The sequence below is a fragment of the Podarcis filfolensis genome (genome assembly GCF_964270895.1).
Source record: "Podarcis filfolensis genome assembly, chromosome: 12".
In the NCBI taxonomy this organism is placed as follows: Eukaryota; Metazoa; Chordata; class Lepidosauria; order Squamata; family Lacertidae; genus Podarcis; species Podarcis filfolensis.
In genome coordinates, this window is record NC_139614.1 from 26,728,479 (window position 1) to 26,747,698 (window position 19,220).

The window sequence follows — 19,220 nt, forward strand, 5'->3', positions numbered from 1 at the left end:
CTTTTGAGCGAGTGGTTTAACCCCCCCTTGTTTCTCACGACAGCTCGGGGAGAGGAAGTTACAATGTCGCGAGCGGCGGGGATCCTGGCGCGGGCGTAGAGGAGGGATATCCGCTGGCCGAAGCGCGACGCGGGGGGCGGGTGGGGGGAGCGCGCCGAGGTTCCCTCTGCTCTGGCGGAGCAGCGGGGGCTGCCCTCATTTTCTCCTCAGTGGAAGGAGGGGGGGGGCGGCGGCGGCGGCGGGGAAGGTGCATGCGCGTGGCTGGGAGAGGAAGAAATAAGGCAGCCAGCGAGCTATGGCGTCTCTGAAGAGAGGGGACTTGAGCGAGGAGGAAAAGGAGTTGCTGGGAGTGATTGGGAAAGGTAAGGCGGGCAAGGGAAGTCTGGCTCCAGGCCGAGCCGAGAGGCGGAGTGACGCGTGTCGGCTGCCTTTTGAGTCTGTGCGACCGGGCCTTGCGCGTCGGGCCCGCGCAAGGAGCTTGCTTCTAGAGGGGGCTTTTTCACCTCGCTTTTTGCTTCCTCGCCTTCTCTCGTGTGCTTTGACTGGCCGCTGCTCCCCGTGACTGTTGCACGCCGGCTGCTTTTTTATCACATCGTGCATATTTTCATGCAAAATAAGCAATAATAATAATAAAAGTCTTCTGAAGACTTGCAATGAGAAATTTTCTATCTTTCTATATTTATTTAACTTTTGAGTCATTCTGTAATGAGTGTACAGTAATTAGAATTGGAAAACGTATAAATGGCAATGATATAAAGGTAAATTTTGAAACCCATGAGGCGGGAGGGAAGGAAGTCGATAGGCTCTAAGAGCCAGGGCGGGATAGTGGATAAAGATGATGTGAATGTTGTATAATATTAAATGGAAAATATATGTATCTATATATCTATATATATATATATATATATATATCTATACCCCGCCCATCTGGCTGGATTTCTCCAGCCACTCTGGGTGACTTCCAGAAGAACACTGAAAACATGATAAATGATCAAACATTTAAAAACTTCCCCAAACAGGGCTGCAGTAATGAGACAAGGGACTGTGTTTCTTTTTATCCCATTTACCCCTTCTTCCAAGGAGTTCATATGATTCAACATGTTTCTTTCTCCTGATCTCCCCCTCCCCCCTCCCCACCCTGTTTTATTTTCACAACCAACCTGCAAGGTAGGGCTAGGGAGACGGACTGGGCCAAGTTGCCAACCTGAATAAAATATTGGAGGGTCCAGGTAAGCTCCACATGATCAGTCACAAGACATGACATGCACACAACATTTGAATGGCAATGCCCATGGGGGGCAGCCTCCTCAAATATTTTATTGGGGGGGCAAAGACACTTTGGCCCTTAAGAGTTGGCTCCTATGGACTTGGTCAAGGTCATCCGGTGAGTCTCATGTCTGAGTAAATATTTGAATGAGCTCTACCTACATACTACACATTTCTAGCACTCACCCACCCAAGAATCGTGTGACCTGGAGTTTACGGGTGTTGGGATATTAACTTGGGGGGGGGGGTGCTTTAAATTCACAGTGTGTACTCAGTAGTTGCATTCAAGGAAAGTCTCACTGTGGAGTGCAGAGAGGAGTAAGGCAGACTGCAGTGACCGGTGTAAAAATCAACACTTTGCTAGCTGTCATACGATTCGAGAGTTATTGCAGACCTTGTCAGCGGCTGCTCCTAAACAGCACTTTTGTTGCAGCAGCAATAGCAGGACATGGAAAGTTATTTCCCTTCCTTTGCTGGAGTACATGCTTCTTCTATAAAAGAGTGTTAACTGGCGGATGGAGGAAATATGCCTTTCAGATTACCCCCTTATTTCGGAGGTGGTTGTTTTGTTTACTAATGGGTGACGTGTTGGCACCAAAACTTCCAAGTTGTTGGCAGGTTGTTGCTTCCTTTGGATGTGATCTTTGTATTGTAAAGGTCACGTGACTTCAGAGCCCGTTATCATAACTAACTTAGTGTGAGAGCCACCACTCATGCCACCTGCAAGTTGCTGGTATTGGGGATGGAGGCAGCCACATGATGCACACAAAACTGCATGTGCTAGATTTAGTTGAATGCTACTTTATTCGGTCATAGTGCTTTATCTATTCATGGAAATAATGCCTTGCCTTTTTGCAATGCTTCTTGAATGTCAGCTGCTGGGAATCACTAGCAGGGGAACATTGTAATGTGTTCTTTTCTGCGTACGGAAGTAGCTACTGAGATTCTTTACACACAGCGCTAGTCAAACTGTGGCTTAGCACGGAAAAGACGGTTCCCAGAGCAGAGATTTCAGCCATTGCATTTTGCAAACTGCAACCATGTTTTGTTTTTGGTTTCACAAGTCATGGTTTGTCTGGAGTGGGACAAACCACAAAACCATGGTTGGATGGCATGCTAAACTAAATCACGGCTTTGCTCATGGCAGCAGGGCAGCAGCAGGACCAGAGGACAAGCAAAGTATCATCATCATCATCATCATCATCATCATCATTATAAATTTCCATTCTACCCTTCATCTGAGGCTCACAGGACGGTTTATTATAAACACATAAATACCTAACATAGTAAACAAACAAAAACATTACACCCTAATAACCTCTCCAAGAACCCACACATTTACACTAAGTCAGGCATAGGCAAACTCTGCTCTCCAGATGTTTGGGGACTACAATTCCCATCATCACTGACCACTGGTCCTGTTAGCTAGGGATCATGAGAGTTGTAGTCCCAAAACATCTGGAGGGCCGAGTTTGTCTATGCCTGCACTAAGCCATACTTTAGCTTAGCATTGCATGTGAATAGAATAAATGTTTGTTTTTGTTTGTTATTTATTCATTAAATCTCCATACCGCACTTCATTCGAAGATCACAGGACAGTTTACAATATGAAAACACAAAAAAATCATAACGTAGTAACAAACAAAAACAATAACCCCCATTCTGAAAATAATTTTACAAAAGTGTCATTTTGGGGAGTAGTAAGCCATACAACGTTGTTACAATATGCGTGGTAGGACAAGTGTTTGACAGGTGCCTCATACTTTATCATGGCAGAATTTTATGATTCCATGATTCGGAGTGAGGAGTTCAGGCTGAAATCCTCATTCAGCCCTGAGATTTACTGGATGGGCTTGGGTCAGTCATGATTTCTCAGCCTAGCCTGTCTCACAAGCTAATAAGGGGAGGAAGAGATAAGAGCTACATACGTTACCATGGTCTCATTGGAGGAAGCATGGGATACAAATGTAACAAATTATTAGATTCACTGTATTGATTTTCTGTTTAACAGTAGACTTCACAAACTCTTCCTTTCCCTTAGGAAGCCCTGAAGAAGCTGCACGACTGCTTGGCAGCAAGAATGTCTGTGTGAATTGTTTGGATGAGGTAAAAGACTTGACTCAAAATATGTGTCTAGATTGGGTAGAGTCAAATTAAAGAAACATTGGGAATTCAAAGGCTGGCAGATTTCTATAAGCAAAATAATACTTATCAAGGAAACCTGTTTAACATACTGCAATCAGAAAGTATCCCTTGAGTATACTGGAAAATGATTACGGTCAAGCAAGTATTCAGTATTCCCTGCTAAAAATGAACTAGTGTAATATGCCTGAACAGAGGTATAATATGCAGATTTTTTTGGACCTGAATTATCCTCTTTGATTTTTCAAAGTAAGCTCATGCTTTTTTTAAAAAAAATAAGAAATCCTCTATTTCTGATAGAAAAGTGACCTGAACTTTTGTTAATGTCAGATTTATTTATCATCTTCTGAGATTACATATTTGAAACCTCAACTTCCCAAGGCCTTATGATGGATTGAGGAGTGAAAGCAACATATTACATAACTGAATATTTCACAAACATAGTGGGCTGTTTTAAAAATGTAGTTGCAAATGGCTGTTTCTGTTTGACTTTTTTTTGCAGGCAGGGGTGGGTCAGAGGTGAGTCTATCAAAAGTGTTACTGTGGGAAAAAGCGTACAGTGTATTTTTAGATCAACTTCCTCATGGGAATATGTACCATAACACATTTTGTGCTTTTGCAACTAACTTTTCGCAAACTGGCCGGAATCCAGTGCAGAGTCAATGGGTTAAGTCTGCCTCATATCATGTTGGATTTTGACTGTTGTCCCTGTAGGTTTTTTATTTGATTTGATTTTTTAGTGAAATAGTTCATCTTGGCAGGAGCTGTTCAGCTGTAGAATTGTCCTAGGAAAGTGTTTCCCATATCATCCAGAAAACCTGCTTCATCACCACTTAATGCAGTATAGTGGTACCTCGGGTTACATACGCTTCAGGTTACAGGCTCCGCTAACCCAGAAATAGTACCTCAGGTTAAGAACTTTGCTTCAGGATGAGAACAGAAATCGCGTGGCGGCGGCGCGGCGGCAGTGGGAGGCCCCATTAGCTAAAGTGGTACTTCAGGTTAAGAACAGTTTCAGGTTAAGAATGGACCTCCGGAACAAATTAAGTACATAACCAGAGGTACCACTGTGCCTGGAAAAAAGTATTCAAATTCATAACCAGACAGGTGCCACAGTGAGCCCCTTGTGGAATATCCTTTCTCTAGTTTAGAGGGAAATACAGTGGTACCTAATGGTCAGGGGTCCCTTTAGCTTTATAGAGTTGAAAGGTACCCCCAAGGGTCATCTAGTCCAACCCCCTGCAATGCAGGAATCTCAACTACAGCATCCATGACAAATAGCCATCCAACCTCTGCTTTAAAACCTCCGAGGAAGGAGAGTCCACAACTCAGGGAGTCTGTTCCACTGTCAAACATCTCTTATGGTCAGAAAGTTTTTTTCCTGATGTTTACTTGGAATCCCCTTTCTTATAACTTGAAGCCCTTGGTTCGAATTCTATCCTCTGTAGCAGGATAAAACAAGCTTGTTCCCTCTTCCATGTGACTTTTGATTGCAAGTCTGCCGGCAGGGACGGTTTTATTCCTATTCATCTGAATCCAGCCCACTATATTTACATAACATGATGAGGCACTCACTTTGTGGTTTCTTCTTATTGGTTGTCTACATGTTGTTTATATAGCATCCTGTTCCGTCTTCCAGTTACTAGGCTTTTTCCTCCACTTCTGAGATTATTTTTGAAATGTTTTCCAGAAGTGCTGTATAATGTGTGAGTTGGCTCTCCTATATAGCTCTGAGGCCAGGTGGTTATCTTTTTTTTTAATCTTCATTATCAATTCATAGGGAGCAGATTAAGGCAGGGAAAAGGCCACCACTCTAGAGCTGGCTTCCTGTACAGGTGGTCTGTACAAATACCTCATTGCTCCTTAATGCGCAAAATTTCATCCCACTGCTTGGAATATATTTTCAGCATGCGGAAGACTCACGTGTATAATTTGAACAAGTCTCCCTGAATTTAAGCATTTTAATCTCTTTAGAAAAGAACACAAAGCAAAGGGAGCTGCTGGAAATGAGAAACAATGGAAGCAGAGGTCCTAAATGCCATTGTTCATTTCTGGCTTAACAAATGTATGATTCATAACAGAGAGTGTGTGTGAACTGCTGCTTAAAATGACAGGTTTTTCACCAGTCCCTGCAGCTAAAGAAACTACCCAAAACTGGTAATGATCCATCTCTCCCACATGGCTTCCCAAATATAAAACTTGCCTATTATATAAATTGCCATACTGCAAACTCAAATATAAAGAGGTCCTTTGCAGGTCTCCCTGCTTGCAGCTGTTACTCTTCTCAGAGAATTGTGTGGTTTCCCACCAAATTAGACATGTTGTTAATTGTGTGAAAGCAAATGATGTGCACATTTAAAAAAAAAAAAACAAATCTTACTAATACTTTTATTAATACTTCAGATTATTATTAGAATAGTTGCCTGGGAATTAAAAGCTTAAACACTTCAGTGTTCATTCTACGCACCCCCCCTTTTAAAAATCTAAAGAAATATTTATTATTGATGCTTTGCAACTTAATTGCTCCTATCTCCAGTGCAAATAAGGGGGCTCTATTATTCGCTGATACACCAAGCCATACTAGCTGCTCCAAAAGCAAAACTGAAAAGCTTTTCATAAATATAGTCATTAGTATAATTTTTATAAGTATTGATGGGTGTGGGGAAGAATTGCAGTTGCCCACATATAAAGGCATGCAATGGTAGCTGATGTTTCCTTCTCATTAGTAGCTTACATTGAAGCTGAATGTGTACAAAGGTATCCTCTGCTAAATTGGAGACATAGTTGGTTTTCTAAAAGCTGGATTTTGTTGAAAGAATATATAGTTAAAGAGTATTCATATGTAGCAAAGTGAACATCAAAAAGGCTATACCATGGGTAGGCAAACTAAGGCCTGAGGGCCGGATCCGGCCCAGTCACCTTCTAAATCCAGCCCACAGACAGTCCAGGAATCAGCGTGTTTCTACATGAGTAGAATGTGTTTTTACATTTATTTAGAATGCATCTCTGGGTTATTTGTGGAGCATAGGAATTTGTTCTTTCCCCCCACTTCAAAATATAGTCCGGCCCCCCACAAAGTCTGAGGGACAGTGGACCAGCCCCCTGCCGAAAAAGTTTTCTGACCCCTGAGCTATACTGTATTTGGAGTGCTATCTTTTCATTTTAGAAGTGTAGCTTGCTTGTGTTTAAATACTACTGGAGAAGAACAAACAGATATATTTGAAGGTCCTGTATTTATTTCTTCTTTCCATAGCATGGCATGACTCCTCTGATGCATGCGGCATACAAAGGGAAAGTTGAGGTGTGCAAACTGTTGTTGCGGCATGGGGCTGATGTTAACTGCAACGAACATGAACACGGATATACGGCTCTGATGTTTGCTGGGCTCTCAGGTATCTATGAGTTTCCCCCCGTTGTTAATTACATCTGCTTCTTGGTGCAGATAAAGGAAGCCTTCGTGTCTTTGTGTAGGCAGAATTTTTATCTTTTGTTAAAGGGTGATGTGTTAGAGGTAAGGTCTACCTCTACTTTATAGGCAAGATTGCTATTCTTTTCTTAACCAAATACTGTTTTTATTGGAAGCCACTGGTAGTCTTTTACTGGAAAATTGGGATAGAATTAATAGCTAATCAGACAACTCTGAGGACCCAGCTTTGCTCTTGGATATCTTTCACCCTCTGGACCTCTCATGGAGGAGGCACTTGAAGAAGGGCCTCAGATGATGATTGCAGGGTCAGTTCATATGGGGAGAGGCGGTCCTTGAGCCATTTAAGGTGTTACAGGTATAGCAGAGTACAGTATTTATATTGTGTGTGCATATTAATTGTCAGGGTTTTTCTTTGTTCTTTAAACCAATAAAATCAAACATCAGCCATCCAGGTGTTGTTCTTGGGCTTAGCTGGAATATACCCTTAAAGGGTAACATCTTTATTTTAAAAAATATGGTTTAGATTTCAGGGTCTATTAAATGTGTCTCTCTCTCTATCTCTAGCAAAAGGTAGACGCATGAATAGCAAACAATATTTGTGAATGCATATATCAGACTGTGGAAGTAAGAAGGCCTCTCTGAGGGGAAAGAGGCGGTGAAAGCGTTGAAGGAATAAGAACGTGAAAGGAAATGCCAATAGGAATTATTAAAATAACATGAGGGAAAGGAAGGAAGGAGATAAGAGAGGAAAGTCGTTATGGGAGGAAGAAGTGAATGTGAAAGGACCATGGAGGAGAGGAGGAAAGAAACTGGTGGTTTTCTCTTGGGGTGCGGAATACAGTAAAAGAAATTACAGGATATGTGCAAAAAGTAGTTTGAGAGCCATCAGTGGGTGGAAAGGGGAAATATAAAACAATGTGCTCTTCACCTAGAGCCTCTGGGTTAGAAAATTCTGCCTAAAATCAGGAGGCTGAATCATAATACTTCCAGAGCACATATATGAACTTAGCTCATGGAAAGCTAAGCTATGGAACTCCCTGCTGCAAAAAAATTAGCAATTTCCAAAGATGGATTAGATGACAGCAGAAAGTGATGCCACTGGGGAAGGCTAGTGCAGCCATCAGGCCTTGGTGCAGAATCTATTCATACTGGCAAGACAGAGGGTTGGGTGAAACCTTGAGAAAGCAAATGGCATCTTCATTTCCAGCTACTGGGGATGAATAAGGACTGTAGCTCTGTGGAAAAGCACCTTCTTCACTTGCAGAAAGACCCAGGCTCAATCTGTGGTGTCTCCAGATAGGGCTGAGAAAGACCTGTGTCTGGAAACTTGGAAGAGCTGCTGCCAGTCAGTGTAGACAGTATTCATCTCAGCCAGATGAAGCACTTGTCTGACTCGGTATAAAGCAGCTCCCCATTTTCTAAATGTTTACTGGCGGCAGCAGTAGCAACAGCCTTAAACTGCAGATTTACAAGGGACGAAATGTTTAATGTCTTGTAGGGGGGCGACTGTCATGGTATTGCCAGAGAATGAAGGGGAGGAGCAGAGACAGGCAGAGGAAGGGGGGCAGGAAGTGGCGATTGAGGAAAGAGGGGAAAGCCAGGAGGCGGAACGGCTCACAGATGTTGAACCAGAGCCTCAACACCACACAGGAAGTTCTGGCACAGATAGTGAAACAATGCCTATTCCGTCTGCCACGGAAAGGAGAGTGTTAAAGAGGAGGGGGGAGAGGCATCACGTGAAACTTCCCCGCCTTTTCTGTTGGAGAAGGAGCCGGCATAAGCCACTCCCAGAATCTGAGCCGGAGGATTCGGATGCATGATTGTAATGCGCTGCTTGTACATATGTAAAATAAAGACTGTATATATGTATCTCTGAGTGAGCAGAGGCATTTCTTGCGAAGAGCATTCACAAGCCATTACAGTGACCCACCCAAAAAACCTTATATGGCTGAAACTTTTATACAGACTCATTATGAGAAATCTAAATGAAAGCTGTTCTCTTCTGTGTTTAGGCAACAAGGAAATTACGTGGATGATGTTGGAGGCTGGAGCAGACACAGATGTTGTGAACTCAGTGGGAAGGACAGCAGCACAGATGGCTGCCTTTGTGGGTAAATGGAGCGGCCATTTTGAATTACCCTTCATGAAGTCCAGGGCGGGAAACCTGTGACCTTCCAACCGTTGCTGGACTTTGACTCCATCATCCCTGACTATTGGCTGTGCTGCCTGGGGCAGATGGAAGATACAGCCCAACAACAAGCAGGTTCCCCACCCCTGCATTAAGGCTCTGAGAAGATGGAGATTGATTTGACTTAATGTTTATTGGCAACGGGGTGTTCAGTACCAGGTTCTTAACTAACTCAAGGGGAATATTCATTGGGTGGTTGCTGCTTTTCTCAAATTGCTCTCTAACATTAGTTGACGGCAGGAGGGGGGAATGTTGAATTCGTAATTAGGAAAGAAATCTGCTCTATTTCGAACTCAACCATCTGATTTTCAGTAAAAATCTGAGTCCAGCTCAAAAATGGGTTTAGCTCCATTTGTGGCCAGTCATTCCCCTTGCCGACTTCCCCCTTTCTTTAAGAAGGAAGATTTTAACTAGCAGCAGGGAGGAGTTTGCTCGACAGGAGTAGCCTCCGTGAGCTGATAACTGTATGTAAATATATATTTAAATAAATAAATGGTGGTGCTCTTTGAGCTGTATTTCCTTTTAAGGATAGACTATGAAGAAGAAGAAAATATTTTTGTCTGTTTTTCCTGGCAAAGGGGTTGGAAGGATTGGTGAGGAGAGACCTTTTACCCAATATTTTTTTTTAAAAAGTGTTCCAAAGTCAAGTCTTTTGGTGATTACATTAAAAAAAAAAAAAACAGACACAAAGAGGATTGTGAGACAAGCAGACTAGTGGATCCAGTCAAAAGACTTACCACTTTATTGCCGGAATCTGCTTACAACTTGGGGGAAATTACACCCACATATCCCATCCACTACATCTGAACAGTCGGTACTTAGTCAGAGATTCAGTCACTGTAATTGCCAGTCTGCATTGGAAGCTTTGCAATCATTGTTTCTAAAAAAAAACAAAAAAAACCTATTAACGAGGCGTAATCACTAAGCATTCTACCGCTGGCTGAAAGGTGAGCCAGCGTCAATCATGCAATCTCATATGAGCTGCTTTGAAATGTCATGTAATGTCATATCTTCCAGAAGAATTACATTTTTGACTGGTTAGCAGCACCATTTTTAGATTTAGTTCGTGCAGTGAACTAAAACAAACTTATAAAAGTGGGAATAACTTTAGAACTGTTTCATAATGTGTCTTAAAAGCCACTTTGCCCATCAGATCCTAAGTTCTCTGAATAGGTGAGTTAGTTTCATTCTGTAAACTTCATATTACATATAGGCCTTGAGCCTTGAAATATTGCCTCTGTGTGAAGCTATTTCTATTTAGTTCCACAGTGGTTTATTAGTATAGTACTTCCTCTAAATGGTGTGTGATTTGTGCTTCATGTGTGAAATAATTGTTCTTCATCTTCATAAAAGATGCACCGTTCTCTTTTTAGGTCAACATGACTGTGTCACTGTTATCAACAACTTCTTTCCTCGAGAAAGGTTGGATTACTATACAAAACCACAAGGACTTGACAAAGAACCCAAACTGCCAGTCAAGTTAGCTGGACCTCTGCATAAGATCATTACAACTACCAATTTGCATCCTGTTAAGGTAGAGTGTTCATATTTTGGTTTATCCTTCAGGCATACTTGTCAAATAACTTACAACCTTGTTGAGGTCGGTCCTTTAAGAAAAAATATTTGGCCTATGGAGTTGGGTGGCAAAATTTGGCCAGCAGCTAATTTATGATTCTGAGCTTCTTCTTGATATTCCATAGTCCTGGCCTGCTCATAGGGGCTTTAGTACCTCATTCTCAAATGGAGAGATATTTATTGTAAAATAGTCCCCAACATGAAACACTCAAAGGTTAGCACACTGAAGATCATTGTACTCAAGTATATACACCTTAAGACTAGCATAGTAGTCTTCAACTTTTTGAGATCCAGGACCTACTTTTAACCCAAACAGACATTTGGGAGCCCATTTCTTAATCATATATTTGTACAAGGGTAATGTTGCTGCTATGACCCACCTTAGATTAGGTCACAACGTAGTAGTGTGTCCCAGCACACTAGTTCAAGACCAGTGATTTAGCAGAAGCAAGAGAGCATCTCATAAGGACTTGCATGCAAAAGAAGAGCTGAAATCTACTTGTGTGACACTCATCTCTGTTATCAGTTTCTGTGAAACCCTGTAGTTTCAGAAAGGGCCCGATGCTTGTAGCTGGAAGCTACAAGTGAGACTTGTAACAAAAAATAGCTGTGTGAGTTGCTACAGTTCAGAATTCAAACAACTCCATTCCATTCCCTGTCTGTAACAGTTGTCAGCATTCCAAGGCCCACTTGGCTTGTTTGGTCCTTGTTGGGCTGTTTTGTGGGTTCCTGTGGGTTTTGTGTTTTAGGGGATTTTTTGGTACTTCTCCAAAACTTGGGGGTTCCCCCCAGTCTGCTGATACTTCCCTTCCGTACATAGGTGTTTTTTGCTACATAAGCAATGTCACTTAACACCCTGAACCTTGGAAACAAGAGAGGGTTATGATGTTCAGTTGCTTGATCAAAGGTGTATTCATTTTGTATGACTATCACTTCCTGTAATCAGTATTGCATGCATTGTGGGCACTAAAATGGGTCAGTCATGTTTCCAATGTGATCTACCTATGGCATGGCAAGTTTCTTAGGTAATACAGCTTATTTAAGAAGATAAAAGAGCAAGCAGTCCCATTAATATGAGCACTTAAAAATTACCTATTGATTCTCTTTAAATCATCTATCTTGTTAATCTTTTCCTATAGATTGTGTTGCTAGTGAAAGAAAACCCTCTCCTAGCAGAAGTTGAAGCAATGCAGAAATGCTACAGAGTGCTGGATCTGATTTGCGAGAAGTGTATGAAGCAGAGAGAGATGAATGAAGTACTGGCAATAAAAATGCACTACATTAGCTGTATTTTCCAGAAATGCATCCTCTTCCTTAAGGAGCGAGAGGATAAATTGGATGGATTAATCAAAAGGTATGATCCCCATCATGAATGACATTTAATGCACGCAGAAAAGCATTTGTGTTCATTTCTATCCAAGTAAAGACAGACTGCTTACCTTGAAAGCTAAAATGAATGGTTTGCTGCTCAGTTTCCTTCAAATCCTATCTACAGCTAGATGAATATTTTCCATAGTTATCTACAGGTTAAGCCATTAGTTGAGGAAAGGGGGAAAAATGCATCTTTTGAGATGCACACAACCGCCTTCTGATATATATATATATTAATCCTACCCATGAAGAAGGGATTCTGCTCATCTTTCCTTCATCCTATCTTCCTGATCCTCCTTCCCTGGGCTCTTCTTCTGTGTCTCTTTTATGCTAGACCAAGATTATTTTTTAATCTTTGCTGAGGCCTTTTAATCTGCTATCGTGTTTAAAGATCTGAGGATGCTGCTGATTCTTTTTAGGCTGTTCTGCTGTAACAGCAGTAATTCATTTTTTTATTATTGCAGTAGTTCACACTGATGGACAAGATAATTAAGTAAAAGGCACTATGACCTGGTTCACATGGCACAACAAGCCAAGCAAGCTTTGGCTATAGCTTGTGGTTAGTGAGGACACAGTGTAACGATGAGCTCAGGTTTGGACGATATGCTAAGCCAAAGCTTGGTTTAGTTCCGTGCAATGTTGCGGGAGCGAAAAGGACTTGAGAGGAGTAAAGTGGCTACAGTGTCCTCTCAAGGTACCCACATGTATGTTGGGAATCTTAGGTGAGATACCCTGCAGTGGAAGTTGCTCTCAATACCAGTCATTACATGGAAGGAGCTTAAGATCCAGTTGGCTTATTGTTGCAGAAGATAAGGCCTAGTTAAATAGTTCTGGGGATAGACATATACAGCAGTAGGCTTTTGCAGCCATTGATACATACAGTGAAAAAGTATATCCGTTGCTCCTAATAAACCAGCAATTCAAGACATGACACTGGATAAGTAACACCAACATACTGAGTAAATGACTGAGACCCTGCTAAGCTGACTTGCATCAATCACAGATATGGTCGGGGCACTGGGGAGTTACCATAGCAGCTGGCTTGGCTGCCTTGCACCTGCGATTACCTCATCCATGGGGTGATTTACGGTCATGCCCAGTTACTCCAACCATGTTCCTGTGTTCCCAATAGCCCATAGTTTAGCTTACCATGTTGCATGAATCAAGTCTATGTTTCAGTTGCCCTCAACTTTTGTTGTAGGGCAAAAGTATCTTTAGCTGCAGAAATGTTCTTGTGAAATCTCAGAGCTGAAAGATATACCGTATTTTTTGCACCATAACACTCACTTTTTTCCTCCTAGAAAGTAAGGGGAAATGTCTGTGCGTGTTATGGAGGGAATGCCTACGGGTGGGGGGGGGAAATCTGCTGCAGTCGTGAGCAGAGGATCCATGGTTCCCCTTCCTTCCCTCCTCCGTGGCTCGCTTTGAAAGAGCAAAGCGGGAAAAGAGCCATTGATGGGGAGGAGAGAGGGACAGAGAGCCTGCTTGCTTTAAAGGAGCAAAGCGGGAGAGGAGAGGAGCCACTTACACGAGTGTAAGCGGCTCCTGTCCGGTTGGTTCCTTTAAAGCAAGCAGGCTCTCTGTCCCTCTCTCCTCCCTACTCAGCTCACTAAATAGCAGCAAAGTTTTTCAGCTCGCTAAGCTGGGGATGAGCGGGGAGGAGGGAGAAAAGCAGAGCCTGCTTGCTTTAAAGGAGCAAAGTGGGAGAGGAGAGGAGCCTTCTCCCCTTATACCCCTCTTCTTCATTATTAGCAGCATCCTTCTCCACCCACCCCACGCATGCTTCTTCTCCCCTTAAACCCCTCTTCTGCATTATTAGCAGCATCCTTCTTGTCCCTTGAGTGCTTCTCCTTCCCTCCCCACTTAAAACGTGGTTACAAAGCACGGATCCACATGGATCCTCAGGATTTTTGCACTGGGTCACCCCAAATTCACCATCAGATCACATAACATGTCCATGGCTACAACTTGCACCAAAAAAATCATGCACCCACTGTTGCCTGGGGCTGCAGTGGTGCAAAAACGTGGTTACGAAGCATGGATCCACAGGATTTTTGCATTGGGCTACTCCAAACTCACTGTCAGATCACATGTCTGTGGCCACAGCATGAATCACAAAAATCATACATCCACTGTTTCGTTTAGAATATTTTTTTTCTTGTTTTCCTCCTCTAAAAACTACGTGCGTGTTATAGAGCGAAAAATACGGTAGATACATATTTTAAGTGTTGCACACAGAAAGTTTGTGCATTAGCATCTTTCTCTGTTATGCTGTGGGTATGTAGTTCGAATATTAAAATAACAATAAAACAATGAACAGGGTGGTGGTACAATGACCACTGCAACCAACACAATCGACACCAGTGGTTTGAGCACTGAACCACTGTTATATCACAAGTGGACTCTTTATTACTGCATTTTCAATTTTTCAGGATAAAATCTATTTTGGACAAAGAATAAATGAGCACTGAACTGCTGATATATTACAAGCGAGCTCTTTATTTACTGTGTTTGCTATTGTTTAAGATAAAACATATTTGGGAAAGAAACTATTTTTGCCCTTTTTATGTATGTTTATTGTTTGTTTACGGAGAGTTGCCTTGGTGATATTATCTTGTGTTGATTGCACCGTAAGGCAGGCATGGCACCTACAAATAAAGCAAAGTGATTACCCAATAGGATTGGCATGAGTTTTTTTCATTCATCTTTTGCTTTAATCTTTCCAGCCTATTAAAAGGCAGAGATGCAGATGGTTTCCCAGTATTTCAAGAGAAGCTCATCCGAGAATGCATTCGGAAATTTCCTTACTGTGAAGCAACCTTGCTCCAGCAGCTTGTGAGAAGCATTGCCCCAGTTGAAATTGTGAGTGTCTCTAGTTTAATAGCTTCTCTTTCTTTGGCAGAACATTTGAAATCCCCAATATACAGCTTAATGGGTACACTTGATATTTGCAGTTATTCTGAAGAACTGTATTTCATACGGAGGATGGAAGATCTTTTTTAATGAGTTTCCTTTATATTCCGATAGTGTCTCTGAATTCCCCAATCCAGGAGCTAGAGTTCCTTCTTAGCTTTATAGGAGAGGAGAGGAGGGGGTATCATGTGCTGCTGAGGATATAGGCAGAAACATAATCTTTCCTTTTCCAAAACCCTGACCAGGGTGTGGGGGAATTTACCTCTTCTGCCACACTGAGCTTCAGAGGAGGCAGAAGCAGCATAAGAGACAATGTGCCTTTGTCCACTCTAAAGTCTAGTGTAATAGGAATCCCCTCTTCCTTCTTCTCTTCTCAAAGCGCATGCCAGGAAACTCAGACATAAGTGGCAACAAGCCAAAGCTTATGCATCCCTGAATTGATTTTCATTCCCATTTTGCAAATAATCTCAACGATGTCACCACCAGTATATTTTACGTTGGAATGGTCAGCAAAGTTAAATCTCTGGAAAGTGGAAGAATAATTTCCCTGCTTCCCTCCATATGCCAGGCTAAGATCTTGCATTTAAGAGCAGTACAAAAGTACTAAAGTGTGCATTGAAAATATGCAGATTTCCCCCCCTATATCTGCATTAGTGTTGTAGCTGCAGGCTTCTCATTGGCTGGGGGAGGGTGTATGTTTGCAATGACTTAACTGTCTTTATCTTTTCCCCCAGGGCTCTGATCCTACAGCTTTCTCTGTACTGACACAAGCAGTTACTGGCCAAGTGGGCTTTGTGGATGCTGAGTTTTGTACGACATGTGGGGGGAAAGGTGCAGCCAAAAGATGTTCCGTATGCAAAATGGTAAGAATCTGCAGGTAAATACCACTGACTGAGATTCCAGCAAGAGATTTCAACTGTTCCTGTATCTGGAGACTGTTCCTTTATAGGAGCAGCATAGATGTTTCAGGTGCTAGATCTTGGATCTCCTAAAGTGAAAGTGAGCAAATAGCTGTTCCTGGTTGCACAAGTCAACAGAAACAAACTATTTGTTATTCTTAAAATAAGCCAGCTATTGCAAGGTTTAGATTTCCAGTTTTCCATATAGAAATGAATGGGTGCCTTATACAACGTGGATGATTCAAATGCAAGTCCACCCTTTTTGTGCATTGAGGCATGGCTTGTTTCATTCGCAGGTGATCTACTGTGATCAAGACTGCCAGAAAATGCACTGGTTTACACACAAGAAAGTATGCAAGACATTAAAGGCAGTCCACGAGAAGCAGGAGTTGGAAGCTGCCAAAGCAAAGAAACAGCAAGAAGCAAAGCAAAAGAGAGGTTGGCACACATCATTGTCATTGCAACAGCTTTCATGTTTGTGGCCAAATTAGAGCAGAGATGTTTTCTAAGCAATGCTAATAATCATGCAACACCTAACTACTCAGTGTTTTCTTAAACAACAGGTGGGGGAACAGTGGCAATCCAGATGTTGGGCTTGCAACATTTATCAGATTATTTTGTTTGACAAGCGGGTTATTAATTTTCTAAACGAAAACAAAGCATTGGCCATGCTGGCTTTCGTTAAAGATAAATGAGGTTCATTCCTCTTCCTCCAGATCTGTTAGGATTGCACTGTCAATAAGGAGCCCCTAACAACATCTTTATAGAAGGACATCCTACAAAGTTAAGTGGGGATTTCTCCCCTCTAAATGCGAGTTAGGATTGCAGCCATAGAAATGCACATCACATGCACTCCCTATTCTCATGGATTAGCAGCAACCTGCCCCCTAAACTCAACGTACTGTTTCGGAACAGCTGAGCTTGCCTGTGCTCTGTAACAAGCAGCTGCTTTCTGAAACTGCCCATGGAATCATAGTTTGGTTAATTTTGTTCTCTGAGCCATTTTAACTTCTATTCCTGGTTTGATTAGTTTATTACAAAATAGCTTCTAATACTAGCATTAGTTTCTGGGATGAAGGAGCCAGTGTTGCTTGTGGGAGTATGTATGTATGTATGTATGTATGTATGTATGTATTTATTTATTGCTGCACATTGCAATATATGCATTTCCCGCGCCCTGTGTTTCTCCTCTAGAGGCAACACGTGCAGCAGAATCTGCTTTAACAAGTGAAGAGCAGTCGTCCTCTGAACCAGGAGACAGTAAAGAAGAGGACCTCAAATGTGTGGGAGACAGAACTGAGGAGATAGTTCCTAAAAAGGAGGTGCCTGCACTGTCCCCTCAGGATGACAAGGCCCTTGAAGGAGAGACTAGTCTAGCAGACATCACGGTTGAAAAAGCTCATGAGTCCGAGGAGTAACAAACGCTGGAGAGCCCAAGGCTTTATGGAAGATTTCCTCTAGACCACAACATCGGGATATGCAGGTCAATGGAATGCAGTTATAATGCTCACTCTTGACATATGCTGTGATCCAGCATATGTCAACTTATTTGTCCTGTGTAACTACATCGCATCATCCTAGACTGTGATGACAAGAGCTGAACCATCCAATCAAAACTGTAAGAGCATACCCATCTGCCTTCATACCTGCACAAAGCGTAGAAGACTTAAAAGGTGTCTTGAGAAGAGGGCCATTTGCTAGCAAAATTTTAAAAAATATCTTAGACTTCAGTGCAATAAAGCGCTTGGTCATGATACTGTTAGATCATAAGGGGTGCAACCATCTAAAAGTTAAGTTTTTCTGGCTACAGATTTTGAAAGCCAGTACTGCTACCAGTCTGTTTTCATTAAACAAAATCCTGCTCATCTACGTTGGCTTTACTTCCTTGAACTTTCTCTTTCCACTTAAGTGGCTCAATGATTAAGAACACATCATAGCGTAAAAATATTAGTGTTCCCCAGGAAAATAGGCTCCCAGCATTTTGCTACACTTTTATAAGATACATCACGATTTTGTTTGTACTTAGCATCACTAATCTTTAAGTACTAATAGGTACAGCATGAAGGGTCCGCTCCAGTTGGATTGGGAGTGTGTGCAAATGTAAGGAGGAAGGGTTGTTGACCTGGGTCCAGTTATTCCAAATACTTGCAAGCTTTAGGGGAGAGTAGCGGAAACACTGAATCACATACTGAGGTGTTGCAACCAAGTGTCCATTTCCTACTAGAGAAGCAGGATGAAATTACACAGAATGAGTTGTGTAAAGCATTAGACAATAATAATAATAATATAATAATAATAATAATAATAATAATAATAATAATAATAATGTATTATTTATACCCCACCCATCTAACTGGGTTGCCCCAGCCACTCTAGGCGGCTTCCAACAAATTCTAAAACCACAGTAAAACATCAGACATTAAAAACATCTCTATACAGAGCTGCTGTATATCTGATCTTCTTAAAGTCAGATACTTGATTGTGTCCTTTATATCTGACGGATGTCAAGGAAAGTGTATAGAATTTGTATATTCATAACTGTCAGCAAAGTTGGCCTATTCAATGGGTCTGATCTTAAGACTGGGGCTCAACTAATTGGCAAACCTATAGCTGAACTGCAACATTTGAACCTGCAATTGGAAGTGCATATGGCTGAATTCTCTTCCATACTCCCCTCTAGCTAGAAAGCTAGCAAGTTCTATCTTCGTCTCCACCCACCTATCCATTACATGCCACTTTCTTCTTGGAGGAAGGAGCATTCAATCTGTCAGCCCAAATGCACATGTGCATGCCTTTGGGCTCATGGTAGTATTTGGAGATAAAGCTGTGCTATATTATCCTCTGAATTTACAGGGAAAGGACAAATAAAGTCTCCCCCAAAAGGCATTAAGAGACATCTCTTCCGGTCTGTTAACTATATACTTGGTAAAAATGGCAGAAAGGCTTTTATTCTCCTATATGCAGATGTTAATCACCAACAGAACAGTGGTCAGCTCACTTACTGCCCCCTGAGTCATAATCAAGCTCGCTAAACAGCTACTCTGTTTCTTAGCTTTACAACCCCCAGAGATTGCGACCTTAGGAAATTAAAGCCTTTCCAAACTTGGCAAGTAAGCATTTTTTAAAAAAGGACATGCTGCCAAGTTTATTTTTCATTTGAAAGCGTCTCAACCTAAACCTATATGCAGATCAGGAATCTGGCTTACAGCAGACCATGGTCAACTGCTCAATAACCCAACTTCAAACCATAGGCTGGTTTAACTAACCAATGATTTTTATCGTTTTAAATATCACCCCTTCATACTATGCTAAAATGGTAACGTAACTGGATTATTTTCCTGCTTGAAATGATTTTAATTGATGTTTAAAGCGCAACAATACCAAGAGCAGCAAAAGAAATGTGTTGTTTTTTTTGTTTGTTTTTTAAGAGACAACTGTC

The 19,220-nt window shown here is 41.8% G+C and overlaps 1 protein-coding gene across 1 annotated transcript; it reads left to right on the top strand.

Moving 5' to 3' along the window:
• Positions 1 to 34: 34 nt before the first annotated feature.
• Positions 35 to 17,650, top strand: ANKMY2 (ankyrin repeat and MYND domain containing 2). Its single transcript, XM_083578800.1, has 10 exons — positions 35 to 362; positions 3,308 to 3,372; positions 6,662 to 6,800; positions 8,848 to 8,946; positions 10,397 to 10,557; positions 11,738 to 11,952; positions 14,696 to 14,831; positions 15,617 to 15,745; positions 16,078 to 16,219; positions 16,976 to 17,650. The coding sequence occupies exons 1-10, from the start codon at positions 296 to 298 to the stop codon at positions 17,197 to 17,199; spliced, it is 1,377 nt and encodes a 458-aa protein (XP_083434926.1). The 5' UTR covers positions 35 to 295; the 3' UTR covers positions 17,200 to 17,650.
• Positions 17,651 to 19,220: the final 1,570 nt, after the last annotated feature.

Coding starts and splice junctions, on each gene's coding strand:
- ANKMY2 (XM_083578800.1), top strand. CDS start 296: ATGGCGTCTCTGAAGAGAGGGGACTTGAGCGAGGAGGAAAAGGAGTTG. Junction 363..3,307: donor GCTGGGAGTGATTGGGAAAG/GTAAGGCGGGCA, acceptor CCTTTCCCTTAG/GAAGCCCTGAAGAAGCTGCA. Junction 6,801..8,847: donor GATGTTTGCTGGGCTCTCAG/GTATCTATGAGT, acceptor TTCTGTGTTTAG/GCAACAAGGAAATTACGTGG.